We start from the raw sequence: 19610 nt of genomic DNA, 5'->3' as shown, positions 1-19610 counted from the left end.
AGGAAGGAAGGAAGGAAGGAAGGAAGGAAGGAAGGAAGGAAGGGGTTTGGTTCTCTTGCTCCAAGGACAAGAACCAATAGGTAAAGGCGCAAACTTTGTGTCCTGCTGTTGAGAGGGCACTTGGACCAGAGCTAATCCATGGGATTTTTCTTTGGGATGGGGAGGGATTTCCTAGAGTTCATTTTCATACCTGTGCACAGAAAAGGGGCGTGTTTTGGGAAAGGGGAGTAACTGGAATTAAGAGAAGCAGCATCTGCTACCATCTAGATGTACCGTTAAGGGCAACTCAGTCTCTAAAGAGGGCGCACTAGTGCACTGCGAAGAGACTAACAAATACATGGATGTGCTTTGCAAACTAAGTGCAATGCAAACATTTCTGAGTTTCTGAATGCAGTTGGGAAAGCTGTCATTTGTTCAGACGGATCTGCTTTCCGTGGAATTGCTGAATCACTTCCTTTTCTTTTCACATTAAAATTATCTCCCATCTTTTACTCACACACTCCCAAAGTACAAGAGAAAAAAAACCCAGCTCAGTGGTTTCTCTCTTGCTCTTTACCTTCGGGGATCTGCCAGCTACTTACTGACCCTCTGGAAAGCCAGCTTATTAGCAGCATGACACGTTGGGACATGGAAAACTCCCCCAAAGAAGGACTGGAACATTTCACCAAGTGAGAAGATACATGCGTGGTACTTAGAACCATAGCTGGCACTCAGTAAACAGCTCCGCTCCCCTGACAGCCCACCCCCTTCTGAAACACAAGCCCATCAGCAGGGCCAGATCATGGGCTTGTGGCTTGTGCAGTCCCACAGGGCCCTGCATTTAGAAGGGCTCCATGCTCTGCTGTTGTTTAGTGCTCTGCTGTTGCTGTCTTCAAATTCTTAGTAATAATTTTTTAATGAGGAGTCCCACATTTTTATCAGCCACACTGGCCTGATCCGGGGAGATCGGGCGCTTAACAGGCTTACTTACATTGGACTTCGTTGCCAAATCAGGTGCAGGCCCTCCCTAGAAACCCAAGGCCCCTGTCTATGGGTGAATAATCCAGGGCAGCTTTCGGGTCTCAGGGACAGTGAGGACAAGTGCTCAGAAAGCCCCAATTTAAGCCTGCCTGGCCCCTGCCCAACAGGTAGACCCTGAGCGACACCACACTAGCAGCAGCAGCAGCAGCAGCGGCGGCGCACTGAGCAGTGAGGAAGGTCTGAGATTCATGCAAAATCCCCATTTCCCCTCCTCCCTTCAGCCTCATCAATAAAGAACAGGCCAGACCACCTCGCTGCAGGGAGCAGCTGGGTCATGCAGGGGTCACAAGAAGGGGTCACAAGACCTCCTGCCCCCCTTCCCTCTGCCACAAATTCCTAAATATAAAGGGGAGCTGGCTCTCTCCAGGCTGCTTATGTAGCACTACTGCTGGCAGAACCACCGGCCTAGCCTGGAAAGGCTAATTTCAGAGGACCCCCAGGGGAAGGTGGTTCCTGGGACCCAAGATGCTCACCCGGGAGGGGCCAAGGCAGCAGGGGAGTCACCCCCACTATAGAAACTTTTGGATGAAACCAGACCCTCAGGGAATCTCCTGGAGAGCTGCAAACCAGCCCAAGGGCCTCTCCCTTTCTCCCTCAGAGCCCCGAGGTGCTCAGGAGAGGGTCACCTGCACAGCAGAGCACTTCCCTCATCTAATAGTCACAAACACTGTATGAGACACATGTCCTTCATCCCAGTTTTTCAGAGATGAGCTGAGACTGGATCTAGGTATTTTTACTCCAAATCCCATACTTTTCTGAGATACTGAGATCTGATACTGCTGACACAGTAACTAAGCACAGAACCTCACAGCCTGGGGGGATCCCAGCCTAGCTTCGGGGTCTCCCAGAGGGTGTACTTAAAATAGACAACTGTTGAAGAAGTCTATGCATCAGCCCTAACATTTCTCATTTTGGAGCTAAGAATACGTGAACACCAACTGGTAGGAGAAATGTAAAGACATGCATGGTTTTTATTGTGAGACTTAATGCTCATTTCTGGGCTTATGACACTCCCTTTCAACTCTGGAATAAACTGTGTTCATTCCCAGACGTGGCAGACTGGCATGCCCCAGGGATACAGAAGAAGCCCGATAGCACCAGCCTCACTGCAGCCTCGGACCACTGTGGCAGGTAGCTCCCACGCTGAACACACTTTCAGGAGAGAAACACATTTACTTATGGTCTACTATGTGCAATGTCCTTAACATTGATTAATTAATTGATTCTCAGAGTGACTTTGTAATTGAAAGCAAGCACTTGGATATTTGCATGTTCATAGCAGCATTATTCAAAGTAGTCAAAAGGTGGAAGCAACCCAAGTGCCCATCAATGGATAAACAAAATGTGGTATATCCATACAATGGAATATTATCCAGCCTTAAAAGGGGAGGAAATCCTGACACATGCTACAACATGGATGAACCTTGAGGACATTATGCTGAGTGAAATAAGCCATTCAGAAATGGACAAATACTATATGATTCCACCTACATGAGGAACCTAGAGCCATTAATTCATAGGGACAGAAAGCGGAGTGGCCGTTGCCAGGTGCTGGGGGGAGGTAGGAGTGGGAAGTTAGTATTTAATAGGTAAGGCGTTTCAGTTGGGGAAATGAAAAAGTTCTGGAGAGAGATTATTGTGGTGACAACACTGTGAATGTATCTAATGCCACCAGGAACTGTACACTTAAAAATGGTAAATTTTATGTGTATTTTATAATTAAAAAAATTTTAAAAGTATGATTCTGTAGGGTGCAGGTTACTCCTCTCATTTTACAGATAAGAAAACCGAGGCCGAGAGGGAGCCAGTCAGCCAGACTGAACGAGGGTCCCTCGGACTCTAGAGCCCCCCGGTTTCCTTCGTGTTATGCTCCCCTTCTAGAGCTCACAGCCCTGGCCTGACTGAGGGGCTCCTGGCTCCAAGATGCCCTTGTCAAAGATGGAGAAAAACCCAAGTGAAATTGGGCCTCACTGCAGTTCAGGAACAGAGGGGTAGGTGTGGCTTGGGCTCGAATTACAGGCTAAAACTGAGAATTGTGCCAACATGGAAAATTATGAAATGAGGAGCTCCAGGCTTCTCTCTAATCCAGAATGATTATCCTCACTGCCGAGCATCCAATTTAAATTCATTGTGTTTAGTACAAAGCCCGCAGTATAGAGCCGGCTGCCTCCCGACATGCAGTTGCCATGGAGACTGGAGATGATCCTCAAAGGGAGTTATGTGGCAGAGAATGTGGCAGCCAGCTTCTGGGAAGCCAGGGGAACCATTCTACACTAGAGCCCCACAGAGGGGTCCTTTGTCCCCTCCTCCTTAGCAAAGCCCCTTGGAATTCCAAAGTGGGAAAGTGTATAGGCGAGCAGGCCACCACCTTTATGGAAAGTCAGGCTGCCCACACATGCCCGAGGGGAGGGATTTATCAACAATTCAGAAATAAACCATGTGTAACCCCACTTGCTCTTCTTCGAGAGTCCTCACTTTGATCCCAAAGCTAAGTGACAACAGTGCCATCAAACCGCTGATGGAGGCTGCCCTGAGGCCTGCCTGGATACTGGCCTGGAGGAATGGGGGCTGCAGCGAAAGGGGGCAGACCTGTCCCTGTACTTATTCGCTGGGCAAGTTATTTCACTTCCCTGAGACTCAGCTTCCCTGGTCCCCTGGGAAGGAAGGAAAATAAGACCTGCCTGAGGGGGGCTGTAAAGATCAAAGTAAGTGTATAAAGGATGAGGAAATGGGCCTGAGGTCCAGGCCGGCAGGGCAGGGGATGGAAGCTCAAGGGCAGGTCCCCTGGAGAGCAGTGCATGGCCAGGTGCCACCTGGGGTCTGGGATCCTAGGGCCCCTCAGGAGCTCAGCAAGCTCCATTTTCCACACAGCAGGAAAAATATCCTCTTTGATGGGCCACTGACTCTAGGGCTTAGAGATTGGAAGCCAGAGCCTGCTCCCAAACCTGAGTCCTAGAGCGTCACAAGCCTGGCAGGAGAGAGTCAGGGTGCCAGACCCGAAAAGAGAAGCCACAGCCCAAGCGTGCAGGTAACAGAGGGTGCGAGAAGAATGGACACCTGACAGATGGAGGAGGAGGGGGTGGCGACGGCTCAGGGCTTAGAATTTCAGTCCACAAAAGTTTTATCCTAATCTAGTCGGCTCAGAATTCCCCGGTGTACCGCTGGTTCTCCACTGACTAAATGGAAGGCAAAGAGGGAGCAGAATGAACTCTCCCCTGTGATGTCATCACAACTTGCTGTCTACTAAGATATGCATCACGTGAAGACAAACATACCTACATCAACATGTGGCCCAGCGTCATGGAGGACGACATCCTCGTGGACCTCATCTGAAGCCCAGCACCTAATAAAGCTCCTTTTTACCAAGTGCTCCAGTTTACAGTTCTCTTAAGTTTTTGGTTTATAGCTTGCACTAAAAAAGTTTGCTTGCAAGGGCACAGAATGGCCAAAACAGCTTTGAAAAAGACGAACAAAGTTGCAGAACTTACACTACCTGCTTTCAAGTCTTGCTGTAAAGCTAGGATAATCAAGACAGCGTGGGGTTGGTGTCAAGACAGACAAACAGATCAAAAGAACAGAAAAGAGTCCAGAAAGAGACTCACGTGTATACGGTCAACTGATTTTTGACAAGGGATAACCTTCTCAACAAATGGTACTAGAACAGTTGGATAGCCATTTGCAAAAAACAAAATAAAACAAATCTTACCATATACTACGGATAAATACTAGCTTAAAATGAATCATAGACCTAAATGTAAAAGCTAAGATTATAAAAGTTCTAAAAGAAAACAGGAAAAATCTTAGTGACCTTAGATTTCACAAAAATTTCTTGATTACAGCACAAAAAAGGAAGTATAAAAAAAATCAGTAAGTTGCACTTGAAAATCAAAAACTTTTGCTCTTCAAGACACTGTTAAGAAAACAGAGGCGCGTCATAGACTGGGAGAAAATATTTGCAAAACATATACCCAACAAATGACTTGTAACTAGAATAAACAACTCTGACAACCCAATAAAAACAAGGCTAACAACTCACTTAAAATCTCAGCAAAGAAAAAAATTTAAAAATGTGAACACTTCGCCACAGATACATAGAGAGCACATATAAAGACATTCGACATTAGCCATTAGGGAAATGTAGGTTAAAACCACAACGAGGCACCACTACACACACCCGTTAGCATGGCTAAAATGGAAGACTGACCATAACAAGTGTTGGCAAAGATGTGGAGCCTGGAAGGAATATAAAATGTTACAACCGCTTTAGAAACCAGTTTGGCAATGACCTAAAAAGCTAAACATACACATACCATGTGCCCTAGGCATTCTACTTCGAGGTAATTATGCAAAGGAGATATAAGCATAAATACACACAGACCCTTGTACACAGATGTTCACAGCAGCTTTATCTGTCATAGCCAGAAACTTAAAACGCTGAGTGAAAGGAACCAGATCAAACAAGGAATACATACTGTATTATTTCTTTTCCATAAAAATGTGAGAAAAGGCAAATTAATCCAGTGATGGAAAACAGATCAGTGGTTACCTGGGGTGGACAAGGGACACAAAGAAACTTTTTGGGGTGGCTGGTATGTTTATTATATTAATGGTGATGCTTCCCAGTGTATGTGTATGTCAAAACATATCGAACTATACACTTTAAAAATGAGTGGCTTATTGTATGTCAATTATACCTTAATCAAGTTGCTGGGGGAAAAAGTAACAGAGATTTTTTAAAAAGCTGGCTTCCTAGGGTTACTTAATCATAACAGTCTTCATTCTATACATACTCTTCCCGAGAATAGAATTCCCCAACATATATCAAGTTTAATTTTATTTTTAAATACTAATTAAGAATACCTTGGAGAGTGTAAATCTAAGTAGGAAAGTTAGTTGTGGATTAGGGGTTGGATTTATTAATCTCGAATGGTACTTCCAGCTCTAAAATTCTGTGTATTAGTGAGGGTGAGTGTGCGAACATGTGAGTGGAAGGATGTGAAAGTGTGTAAGTGGGTGAATGTGTGTGCACAGTATTAGAGATAAATATTGGCGAATGAGAAAGTTCTCACTGTAGTTGGTCCATAGTTTTATCTTCATATAGTCCCTAATTAAGGATCCTATAGCTCCTTATTTTTATTTTTTTATTATTATTTTAAAAAATATATCTTTATTGATTTCAGAGAGAGGAAGGGAGAGAGAGAGCGAGAGAGATAGAAACATCAATGATGAGAGAGTCATTGATGGGTTGCAGCCCGCAACCAGGGCATGTGCCCTGATCGGGAATTGAACCCCGATCGCCTGGATCCTAGGTCAATGCTCAACCGCTGAGCCACGCCCAACTGGGCAACTCTTTATTTTTAATGAACAAGGAAGAAACAGAAAAGGACCAGAAAGAGAAAAAAACGTGGTTGGCTGCCCTGACAACCTGAGGGTACAAGGAGGCAGGAACTACCAGGGAAAAGACACAGTGTCCACCCTCATGTCTACCAGTTCATGAACCATTCCAAGGCCCTTATGTTAACACAGGAACATGGCAAACCTCAGTGAGGTCTGGGAGAAGAGATATTTCCAATGGAGTCTTTTGATGCTTTCCATAAGGCCATATTCAAATATTTCTTGAAATATTAAGAAAATATGCAAACTTTAAGAAAAAGAAAAAAATGGGAGAAAATATATATCATTCATGTACTACCATATGCATCACTGAAGCATACATATAGTATGTAATGTGTTTTCCTTCTTGTCTTTTTCTTTTTTGAAACCCAAAGGATAAGAGCATTAAAGGAGAACTTGTATGAACTATGAAAGGTTTCCAAGGTGCTTGGGATCTATCACAGAGGGTGCATGTATTTCTATTCTTGATCCAACTGTTTTAGATTGCAACAATCTCTCTGTAGATAAATTCTTTGCAAACACTCTTTATTGTAAGAACTGAGGAGCTGCATGAACACCATAGGAGATTTTTTTCCAATACTAGGTGTGAAAATGTATAAGAAATGATAGGTTGCCTTTCTTCCATTTGTTCTAGGAAGGGTCGGCCTGGCCTACATTTTGGCCAGCCAATTACTGTAGATGTAGAATGAAAGTTGCCAGCAAGGTCTTGTTAAGCAGATAACTGATTTGAAGCAGGACATCTTTAAATAGCCCCTGATGCCTACAGAATTTATGATGGGCTATTTCTGTTTTTAAGGGAAATTGAGAGAAAATTAACTAGAATTCACCATCATTACTATTGCATTCCATTTGAAACCTAAAACACACACAGTCAACCCTAAGAATTGAAATGGAATCTATTTTTTTTTAAGTTTCTACTTGATGCTTAACAGTTTAATACATATAATATACTCATGAGGAAACTGTACAAATGAATTTTCCAGGAGTTAGTCCTCGATCAGCACGATCTATTTATTTATTTATTTATTTATTTATTTATTTATTTATTTATTTATTTAACAAACACTCATATTGTGCCTAGTCAGCACCCAAGACTATTTTAAGTTCTTTACAAATAGTCCCTCATATTCATAAAATACTAGTATAATCTCCATTTTTCAGAGAAGGAAATTGAGGGACAGAGAAATGAACTTATCCAAATCACACAGCTAATAAATGTGGAGCTGAAATTCAAACTCCGGTAGTCTCCTCCCTCTGTGTTCATGACTCCCCTGCTAGGCTAACGTTCATCTATTCCTCGAATGTCTACTGTATGTTTACAGTGATGTGAATTCTGTGGTGAGTCATGAGTTATATAAATTGTGGTCTTTGCCCTTCAAAGAGTCTTCAGTTTAGCTGAGGTTGACTTTATAATTTGAAAACTCCAGGATGACTAAGTATTTCAGTTGGTGAGAAGAAAGGAGGATTCTGGGTTTGAATGAGCTGGAGGAGGAATGTGGCAGGAGTGGAGTGGGCCTTGAAGGAAGGGTTCTGTGGGTGGGTGCACATGCTGGGGAGCAGCTGGGAATGAGGCTTAGATGGGAACACAGGTCAGATGGGGAGCTGCCCAGGGTGGAGACCCAGAAATCCTGGGGCATGACATGATGCATAGAAAGCTGGGAAGTAAAGGATGGCCAAGGTGATTTTTGATGGAAAAAAAAAGTAAATGTGGAATCTTTTAAAAGGTTTAAGTAGTTTAAATGAAACTGATGAAATGGAGATGTACCAGGGCAAAATGTCTCTAGGATAGCCATGTTTTTGCATGTGACCACCATATGGCAGACAGATGACTCCCAGGGACCAGGGACCCACAGTCTGTATAATCCCCCCGCACCGAGAGTGGGAAGGACCCTGTGAATAGATGGAACACCACACCCATGATTAGGCTGTGTTATATGGCACAGTTGACTTAAAGAAAGGGAGATTATCTCAGTGATAATCAGGTGAGCTCTTAAAGGGAAGGGTTCTTCCTGGTAAAAGAGTCAAAGTCAGAGAGATTTGAAGCATGGAAGGGATTCTAAGGGAAAGAGTCTGTGTTGCTGGCTTTGAGGATGGAGGGGCCACATGGCAGGCAATGCTGACAGCCTCTAGGAGCTGAGATGGGCTCTTAGCTGACATTCAGCAAGGAATCAGGGACTAGAGTCCTCGAACTGCAAGAAACTGAATTCTTCTACAACCACGTGAACCTTGCAGAGGACCCTGAACTCCAGATGAGAACACAGCCCAGCTGACACCTTGATTGTATCCTTGTGAGACCCTTAGCTGAGAACTCAGTCACACCGTGACCAGACTTTGAACCTACAGAACTGTGAGCTCATAAATGGGTATTATTTTAAATTGCCAAATTTGTGGTAATTTGTTATAAAATAGTAGAAAATAGAGCCCCTGTGAGGGTATGAGGTGCCACCTGAAGAGGTAGGAGCAGGATGTCCTCCAGGTGGCTGGGAAGGGAAAGTCACCGCATGAAGCACTCAGAGTTCAAGGGAGACTGCGATGACTCAGAAAAGACAGAGGACAGGGGAGCCCAGCTTTGCTGATCCCAACTAGCACAGCCCAGCCAGAAGGGCGGCAGGTCAGCAGGAAGAATGGGCACAGAGTGGCAGCAGCTGGCCCGGGGACACAGGCAACACGGGCACTGGATGGACAGCAGAATAATTTTGCTGCAGAGTCGAAGTGGGTGGATCAAGTAACCTGAGAGACTGGAAGACAGACAGGCAAGGCCTGGGTGGAGGCAGGTGGTCCCAGCCTGGGGACCAACATTTATCGCATGCACACACTGTGCCAGGCACTGTGGGAAGTGCTTTTCATGCATCACCTTGTTACTCCTCACAATAACCATTTGTAAATGGTAAAAACTGTCAGCTCTAAGGCACTGATACCAATGCCATTCCTCCAGGGACAAGAGGTGTTTTATAAAGCGCTGTCTCGGGAGGCAGAGAGCTCAGGGCACTGTCTGCCTGCCTGATGCATGTCAGTTCTGTGATGCCTTCCTCCGGTCCCTGCAAGTTCAGAGCCACAGTGTCAAGAAAACTATTTGCATGAAGTCCTTGAGCGGCGTGATGAAAAGGGCCTCAGACTGAGATGCTTGCATTCTGGTCCAACTGCCTCTGGGATTTGGGGCCACTCATTCATCATCTTCCTATCAATGAGAGGGTAGGACTAGATTTCTAGGGTCACTTCCAGCTTTTTACAGACGTGAGTGATCTTGGGAACATTAATTAATGAGCAAGACCATAGGAGTCTGGATCCCAATAAGCAGGAAATGTTATTACAGAGCCTTATAATAGGTTAAAAACACATTTTTAGACAGAATTAAACAGAAATGGACAGAATATTGGAGTCAAGCTAAAAGAAAGGAAGTGAGAAGCATTTAAAGGTTTAATTCCAAGAGAGCAAATTTTAAAGGCAAATAACACAGTCTGCCAAATGGATACATGAGAGCCTTGGTAAGAATGTTGGCAGGCAGGGCACCAAAGGGAATTCATTTATGTCCTGGCCTGTCATAACTCAGGGCTCTGCCAGGTAGGGTCTAGGCCTCTGTAGTGGGAGGAGGAAGAGTGTCAGGATCCTCCATGGGCTGGGACGTCGTGGGCCATCCTAACTTACTTAGGCCACTGAACATTCCCTGGGCAGATCCCATGCTGGCTAAGCACCCTTCTGGTTAGAATTTGGCTTCCATTGTATGTTGACTACAAGTACGGATGTCCTGCTGCTAGTGATTTTGAGTTAGTGGGAGGCTGTCACTGTGACCAGATGGCTCTGGCACACACATGAGGGAATCTCTGGGCCATCAAAAAAGAGGGACAGACCCAGCTGGACTTCCATTTGATGACACCTCTACCATGGCTAACTTCCCTCACTTATGGTTTCTATGGGGTACAGACAGGAGGGCAGAACACAGGGCCAGGGAAACTTAGCAAGAATCGGGTGGGGTCTGAGAGCCCGATGATGAGACCCTGGAATGTAAGTAGGAGAGAAGCAAATAAATAACACTGGTAAGGGCAAGGCAGGCCCAAGCTTTCAAAAGGGATGCGGATGTCAGCACTGGCATGTAAGGTGAGGGTCAGTCGGGCGACAGAAGTAATAGCCAGGACAACATGCCATTCAAAAGAACTGAGAAAGTTCCTTAACGATGTGCCTGCCAGTGTTAAAATCATCGAAGATGCTTTAAAAAAAATACTGATGGGGGAGAGGCAGACCTAGAGACATTGATTTCATTGGTCTGGGGCAGGGCCTAGACACAAGTATCATTTAAATTAAAATCCCTTAAGTAGTTCTAATGTAATTTGCTGCCAAGGGTTGAAAAGCATTGGCCTAGACATTGGCTATTAATACATTTTTTGAGGAGCAGGAGGCAGAAAAGGCATCTAGAAAGCTTTCTTCCATTGTCCATGCCTGCCCTCCCTCTAGCAACGTCTCAGCGAAGGGGCTGTGCCTGTAGTTTAAAAAGCCTGATACGATATTCCCACCTGGCCACAGAAATGCATTGGTGGGGTGCATTAACTTTCTTTATTGTGTAATATTAGATATACACTGAAGAATAAAGATCACTTATAAGTCAAGCAGAATAATAATAAAAGACCCCATGGCCCACCTGGAACCCTAGACCTTTATTAACCTAGTTGGCGTTACCAGTCCTCTCCCCTCCCCTCATTCCCTTACCCCCCCCCACAGGAGGTAACCTCTGTCTTCAGTGGAGTCTGCACTATTAACAAGCAGGTGGTCCTGGCACCTCTGGAGACCCAGGAACAGGCCTTGGGGAGGGCAGGGTCTAAAGGTTGGGAGGGAGCGGTGTGTGGGAGGGGGATCAGGTGACCAGCTGTGAGCCTGAGACTCAGAGCCAGGGGAGCCAGCGAGCCAGACAGCGCTTGTCACAGCCTCTGACAGAGGCAAAGGCAGGCGAAGTGTTTGTTAAAGTGCTAGAGAAACTCCTTTAGGCCAGTACAATGGAGACCCAGATGCTTTCAGAAGAGCCAGGCTTTCAACGGCCTTGTTTTCCCAGCCCTGGCTGCTGCTGCCAAACTGACAAGCCCGCAAGAGCTTAGGGGGGGCAGAGTTCAAGGCCCCACGGATCTGTCGAACAAGAACAAAAGCTGCAACTTGATCTCTTTTTTTTCTAGGCTAATCACTTGTGTGAGCTTCTCCTTGGGATTATTATTCCATTATAAACCCTGATGCTTACAGTGAATCCACTACTACCTTTCTTAGGAGGTACTAAGTAGGTCAGTGTCAACGTACCAGGGTGCAGACTCTGTGCGAGAGCCACAGGCCGTGTGAATAATTAAACCCGCACTTCTCAGGGAGCAGCTTGCAACAGGAGAGCATTTTCTCTCTCTGGGAGATTGTCAGGAACTAGAGGAAAGAGGAAGCCCCAATGTCCAGTGGTAGGAGCACCAATGTGGAGGGGAAATCCTGGAAGGAAGGGGAAATCCTGGAAGGGAGGGGGTCCCGGGACAGGAAGCCAGTTCTTGGGAGGGTGGGAGGCTACAGGCAGGACTCTGGGCAGGTCATCTGCAGGGATTCGGGGAGGACTGGGTCATGACTGTGTTATGAAACAGAGCTCAATATGAACTTGGGGGCAAGGGCAAGGTGTAATCTTGCTTAGGGGATGGATATAACCAAAAGGTCTGTTTAGGTGACACCACCAAGGTGGCTTGGAGTCTATGGGCTCTTAAATTCCCCACAACTAGGGCCTGGCATGGAGGAGGTGCTTGAGGTAGCCTAAGCCTGCAGGAACTGGGAAGGCTGGGGCCTTGAATCATGCAGGGGCTTTTATGTGTTTTCCAGAGGCAGCTGCTCCCGTGGATGAGAGGCCTGGAAAAGATCAAGAGTTACCCACCACCTTGCACAGAGATGCGTGTGCAGAGGTCTTCGCCGGCTCTAAAGAGCTAAAGGCTCTCAGGGGAAAAGCTGTCACTCCCGGCTAATGAGGCCCTGGCAGATGACAGTGTGGAAAATAAGACAAAGAAGCCAGCCTGCCTCCAAGAGACTGGGAGACAGAGTAGTGACAGTGTGGCATCCGGTCCTGGGCTAAAGGCCTCCTAAGAGGGGAAAGTAACCAGAAAGCTACAATTTTTGGTGCAAGGCCTCAGCATACAACAGAATGAACCCCAACACGGACTGGTATGGTTATCAGCATTATGTTGATGGTAAATACTATGACCTCTCTTACATGACTGCTGGGAGTAACACTGTTACAACCAGTTTGGAAAACGATTTGGCAGTAGTATCTCCTGAAGCTGAACATGTTGCCCTATGACCCAGCAATCCCACTCCTAGGAATATGCCCAGCAGAAATGTGTGGGTACATGTCTGCCAAAAACATGGATGGGAATGCTCATAGTAACAGTGTTTGTAATCGCCTCAACTAGCAACTACCCAGATGCCCACTGACAGCAGAATGGGTACCTGCGATATGTGGTATATCATACAGTGGAATACTAGAAAGCAATGAAAGTCAGTGATACATAACGACATGGGTGAATTTCACAAAAATAATGTTGAGCAAAAAGCCAACACAAGGCTGGCTGGGTGTGGCTCAGCGGTTAAGCATCGACCTAGGATCCAGGAGATGGCAGTTAGATTCCTGGTCAGGGCACATGCCCAGGTTGCGGGCGCGATCCCCAGGTGGGGGCATGAAGGAGGCAGTGATCAATGACGACTCTCTCATCATTGATGTTTCCACCTCTCTCTCTGAAATCAATAAAGATAGTTAAAAAAAAAAAAAAAGCCAACACAAGGGTACATACCACCTGATTTCATTTATATAAATAGTCAAAAATCAATTTATGGCAAATATATTAAAAACCATTGACTTTTACATTTTAAGTAGTGAATTGTATGGTATGTGAATTATTTTTCAATTAAGCTGTTGTGGTTTTTTTTGAAACTATGGTACGAGAAGTCAGGATGGTGGTTATCTTTGATGAGGAGTGGTGACCAGGAGGGGTCACAAGAAGCTTCTGGTGCTGGCATTGTTTGGTTTCTTGATTTGGGTGTTGGTTACATGGGTGCTCGGTTGTGACAATTCTGTATATTTAATAGTTGTGCACTTCTCAGTATGTATGTTATACTTCAATAAAAATAACAACAATAGCCACAAACACAGGCCTGGCCTGGCCCAAGTGCATGGGATGGTGAACTGGATACGCTCACTCACTTCAGAAAGGGCCTGACTGCAAAAGGACCCTGAAAGCTTATGAGGATGGGCTCCCCATTTCACCAGTGAAGCATCACCTATGGGGCCTGGGGCATTCTCAGAGGAGAAAGTAGGGAGGGTCTGCCTACTATCTCTCTTCCCTGGGCTCAGCCAGAGGGGGCAAGTGTGGCCCCAGATGCCATAATATTAGGCTTGTGAGCATCCCTGCCTCAGCACAGCCTTTCAGGTCTGTCACTCCTGGGGTGGGAAAGAGGCATATCCTCAGGGAGACTTGAAGGGCCATCTGCCTGAGGTGGACTGGCCCATAGAGCTGTGACCCCAAGACCAGCCCCTGTCTGTCCCGGCAGCCCCAGCCAGGCTCTTCAGGGGCGGGTTTCGGGAGCCTTGTCAGTGGTTGCCTAGCAGCAGGAGCACTTGAGCCCCCAAGAAGATGGATCCCAGGGGGAGAGCCCTAAGCATGGGAGAGGGATCTCTGAGAACTGCAGGCAGAACAGAGGTGGGATTTTAGGGTGCAGGCCATTGGGGATTTGAGGCTATGGGCCAAAATAAGACATGGGACTGCAGCCACGGAACTAGGAAGTACTACAGGCCAAGTCCCTTGTAAATCAGACAGGACAAGATGCTGCTGCCAGGGTCAGGGGCTGTGGCCCTTGAAATTCTGATTCAATTCTGTATTTTGAAAATCTTCATAGGTGACTCTGGTGCACAGCTGGTGTAGAAGCCCGCATGGGTAAGCATCATTCACTCATCCATTCAACAAACACTTACTGGGAACCTACTCTAGTTCCAGGTCATTACCAGGCTCTGGGAAAGCAGAAGAATATGCCCTTAAGAAGCCCATCACCTGGTGTCCAGGGATAGGCTGGTATGTGACAGATAATTACGATGAGGAGAGGTGACAGCAATGACAGAGGTTCTGAAGCAGTGGAAAGGTAAAAGCACCCACTTGTGGCTTCTTCTGCAAAATGTAATTTCCTCCTAATTAATTTGCTTCACAGGTCTGAATTTCTGTACTTTGTATTCAGGTACATACAATAGCTGAGGCTCAGCTCAATAACTCAAATATTGTCCATGATAGCTCCCTCTGAAACAGGACCATCTACCAGTAATTTTCAAGCTGCTTTTAAAAATAATGAACAAGCTAGGAGAGGTAATAGAAGATAGCTAGCTATGTCTGTTTCATAATTTCTGCCATTAGAATCATCCAGAAGAAGCATACCAATTTTTCACAATCTTTAGGGAATTGATTTAGCTTTTCATAAAGGAGCCCATCAGATCAACCCCCAGCCTCCCACCACATACATTCACAATAAAAAACACTGGCTAATTCTCTTCTTCCTCTATGTCAGTTCCCAACCTGGGTGCATAGATGAGCAATGCGATCAGCAAAATAGGCCTAAATACACCCTTTTCTGCAATCATGGAAATCTATGACATCTAGCTTGGAAGTTCCAATTTTAGTTGTCAGAGTGGCCCCCTTGAGAGCACCCTTCTTTTAGCAATACAGTGGGAGCACCTTGCTCACGTGGGTCTAGTCAGAGCAGCCCCAGAAACAGAAGAAGCCAAAGAAGAGCATTACCTTGGTCCCGTGGTAGAAGTCATCCACGCACGTGGCATTCATGAAGGTCTGGTGGAAGTGGGTGCTGGTGTCGATGCCTCCAGGGATTACCAGTTTCCCAGTGGCATCGATCACCTTGGCCCCTCCGGGGATCATGAGCTCACGGCCCACCTGCTGGATGATGCCGTTCTCGATGTAGACATCAGCCTCATGGGTGCAGTCATCGTTCACCACCTTGCCTCCCTTGATGAGAATCCGCACGCTGGCTGAATTGGCAAGCATGTTCCTATGGAAGATGAGAGGAGGACATTGGTCAAGGTCAGAGTCCCTTTCACTGTCACCAAGGTCCCACCCCTTCCCATCAGAGCCCAAACTATATGGGCAAAGTGAGTAGGAATGAGGAGGAAGTTTCTCCAGCCTGAGGACACTGGTCCTACAGCCAGCTGGGGTCACTGACCTCACAGTGCGACTTGCTGGGAATCACGACACAGTGGCCAGTCAGGGTGAAGTTGGGGCCCAAAGATGTTTACCTTCCTGAAATGCCATGTGGGTTCTAAAGCCTCTTCATATCTGCTATTTCATTTTATTCCAGAGAAAACCTGAGGACTGGCATTTTACAGGTGAGAGGGCTAAAACTGCTAAGGAAGGAATTTATAGCTACTAAGTAACTGAGTCAAACCCAGATGTCTTGTATGACCAACATCCCCACCATACCACGTGGTCCTGAAGATATCAGAGGCTCCTGGGGAGTGTCTCGGAGCCAGATCTGCCAAGCCTCACAGGTATTTAATTCACATCATTCTTTAGATGGATTCTGCTTCAGTTCACCCTCCTGTCTTTGCCTCAAAAAGTCCACCACTTCGGTGGGTTGCACATGAATAAGCTTATCTAAGGAGCTTTTGAAAAGTACCTATGCTCAAGCCCCACTTCCAGAGATTCAGATTTATGGTCCAGATTGGGTCCCCAGAATCCGTATTTTTAAAAGCTAGAGAACTTCCTCAAAGTCACACACCTAGTTTGTAACAGAGTAGGAATTGAAAGCCAGTTGTCTTCAGAGCTGTTGTGGACTGAATGTTTGTGTCCTCCCAAATTTCCAGTGTAGCTGTATTTGGAGCTGGGGCTCTAAGGAACTTTTTAAGGTTAAATGAGGTCATAAGGGTGGGACCCTGATCCAATAGGATTAGTGTCTTCATAAGGAGAGACACCAAGAGTGCTCTCTCTCCCTTCCTCTTCCCACCCCTACGCACCATACAAATGCATAGAAGGCCACGTGAGGACACGGAGAGGACAAGGAGGCCACCTACCAGCCAGGAAGAGTCCTGACTAGAAATGGACCATACTGGCACCCTGACCCAGCCTTTAGAACTGTGAGAAAATAAATTTCTGTTGTTTAAGTCCCCTTGCTGCTGACTGTTGACATTCATTATGCTTCTCACCTCCCCCAGTAACCTCATTAGCACTTCATTCCTACAGCTTTCTCTGCTAGTCTTTTCTAAACTAAAGAAAAATGTTACTGGCATCTTTTTCCACAACCTGCTGTCTGTCTGTGTCCAAGTGTGTGAACATAACAGAGTGAGGTGGGTGGGGAAATACCTCGGGCCTCTTAGGAGAGTCCCCACAAAGGGAAAGAACTTGAGCACACTTGTTAAAATACATGCTATTAAGCACCACACAAGCCACTGGCTATGACTGTCTTTCCCTCTGCTCTCGTTGGGACAGTATATTCAGAGAATATTCTAGTCAGTGGTCATGTTCTAGAGAGGGTCGGTATTAGTTTTACTAATTTATGATGCTTAAAGTCACCCATTTTATTCTAAAATGCGAGTTAGCCAGTGGGCCAATATCTGACTCACTGGCTAACTTCATATCATGGACTAAATGTTTATGTCCCCCTCACATCATGTGTTGAAGCCCTAAACCCAGTGGGATGATATTTGGAGACAGGAATCTTAGGTAAGTAGAATTATAAGAAGGGACGAGATCTCTCTCTCTCCACCATATGAGGACACAGAGAGATGACTGCAAGGGAGCAAGACAGTTCTCACCAGGAACTAAACTGGCTGGCGCCTTGACCTTGGACTGCCCAGCCTTCAGAACTGTGAGGACTGAGTTTCTGTTGTTGAAGCCATGCAGCCTACTGTATTATTACAGCAGTTCAAGCTGACTAAGATACCACATTAAACAGAAATGAACATTATAATCAAATCGTCATGAAGTAACAACTGGACCCTAAAATAAATGTCATCTCCTTTAAAGACTTCTGGCTGTGCTGCACATTCCTATTTGTTTAACCAAAAACTTTGATCATCCAGTTATTCTGTCTATGCAAATGAAAGAATTCAAACCACATGTCTGTCTTCCCAGGCAGAAATGGAAAATATGCCAGATAGTTAAAAGCTATTAGAGAAAAATAAGTCAGAGATACAGAATTCTAGAGCCACATAGCTTCATCAAGTCTACCCTTCAGTCTGTCGGACTTTACCGTCAGTGCCCTTGAATCGAAGGGAACCAATCTAGGACTAACGGGGGGGTGTCATGCAGCAAATAGAGGGATCTTAAAAATTGTATAATTTATTCAGGGAAACAATGACACCTTTCATAGCAAGATGGTGGATACATTTGATATGCCAAGGTTTATCCAACTGTACACATCTTGTATCCCGATTTCCTGATTCGGTGGCATGGGTTCCTTATGTTCCTGAATCAGTGAGAAGTGAGGTGATGTCCAAGCTGGGAAAACAGGGACTTCTGGGTGGGGGTGGGGGGATAACACTATAACCTGGGAGTGCAGTCTGTCACGAGAAAGTCTCTTCATGTTTAAAGTAGTGACAGTCATTGCTATCTGCTATCCAAGAACTGTCTTGCTGGGTAACAGGAAAGTTCCCGCATGGCCCACCCTCCTGCCTTCCCTACTGCTGCTGCGAGGCTCCAGCGCAGAATGGCACCGGGGGCATCCTGCCTGAGGGTGTCAAGGCTACGGCCGCTGCTGCTTCTCATTCATGAAATGCACACACCTCACGCTCCTAGAAGGCGCACAGTGTCAGCCCTGCCAAGGAAATGACAACCCCAACACTGTGTTTGGGAATGGCCTTCGTCTGTCATCACCTTCCACAGCTCCCCTGCGCCTGCAGGGAGGTGCGAGACAAGGGGAGCCTGCACGGTCTGTCCCGCCAGCAGCTCAGCTGCGGGGCGTGGGGGGAATCGGGGCTCAGCACAGACACATGGGGCCAGAATGGTGCAAAGATGACACTTCTTGCATAAATACCTTAAAACGAATCTGATAGGGTTGGTTTAAGACATACATTTCCTCTTCTAACAGGCATTGGTTTGAGACTCACATTTCATCTTTTGGTAGAATCCACAGAAAAATGTGTAATTTTACAAATGATCACTGTGATATCAAGGAACATGGGAGATGAGAGCTACACAGCTGCCCTGTGACATGAAGGACCTGTGGCATTTAAGTCAATCCTAATGGCAGCCCGGGGTAGTAACTGCAGGGGTGGTGGCTAGCTTAGGTCACTGGGGACACACTGAATGGCATGGTTTTTCTCTTGCTCCAAGCAGATAACATTTGCTACAGGACCAAAGGGCAACGTGTGACAATGATTTGGCAAGAAAATGAAAACACGCAGCTCTCTTTCCTCTTTCCATCAGCACCTAGGAAAGAAGGGTGGTCCAGCCATCCCCTACGGGGGCTGCGTGGTGCTGGCACCCACAGTGTCCTGGGCTGATTCCGAAAAGGGAACCTCTTTGAGTTGAAAAATGAGAATGAATCAAAGGTTCAACAGGACACGAAAGTCAAAAAGGGAAGTTTGAGGTGAGTGGGATATGGCCAAGGGTTTAAGTTAATAAATTTAATTTAAAAAATAATAAATTAGTTTCTTAATAGTACTACTCTAGACAATCTTAACTAATATTAAGGTACAGTATAATTTTATAATTAATTCTAACAGGCTTTATTACCTCGAGTAGATTTACTGATATTTATAATACACATGTGAGATATGACACAAACACCTATGAACTCACCATTGTCATTACTGTTGAAGTCCTGGCACTTCACTCAGCCCATTCCACACACCCCTCCCCAGAGGTAACTACATCCCTAGTCAATTTGTATGGACTAGTGACTAATAATAGGTGACAAGTTAAGAAAAACAACAAGATCATGGCTGTCACTGCCCCATGACCACTAGTCATGACTCTTTACCTGCCCTCTCGCTGATTTCTTCACCACCTAATCCTCTGTCTTCCAAAGTAAGCAGGCACCTGAGAACCTAATCTCACAACGCTCATAGTGAGGGAATGCGGGCACTCCACCATTATCCAAGTGCCCACTGGACCCTCCTTCCTCTGGGATGGTCCACAGGCAGCAGGCCCAGCCTGTCCAAACCAACCACACACCCCCAATCGCCCACCCAGACACCTGGGCCTCTT

At 46.0% G+C, this 19610-nt stretch overlaps 1 protein-coding gene across 2 annotated transcripts in view; it reads right to left on the bottom strand.

Moving 5' to 3' along the window:
* The window catches only part of DPYSL5 (dihydropyrimidinase like 5), a 58441-nt gene that overhangs the window by 20403 nt on the left and 18428 nt on the right, over positions 1–19610 (bottom strand). For both annotated transcript variants that reach the window (XM_087823412.1, XM_087823413.1), the window contains exon 2: positions 15192–15456. In XM_087823412.1, coding sequence (XP_087679538.1) covers positions 15192–15452 — 261 coding nt within the window. In that variant the 5' untranslated portion in view covers positions 15453–15456. The remainder of the gene's footprint in view (positions 1–15191; positions 15457–19610) is intronic.

The sequence above is a fragment of the Miniopterus natalensis genome, chromosome 13 (assembly GCF_054644295.1).
Source record: "Miniopterus natalensis isolate mMinNat1 chromosome 13, mMinNat1.hap1, whole genome shotgun sequence".
NCBI lineage: Eukaryota > Metazoa > Chordata > Mammalia > Chiroptera > Miniopteridae > Miniopterus > Miniopterus natalensis.
Note: the sequence above shows the minus strand (reverse complement) of the source record. Positions and strands in the feature narration are given on the sequence as shown.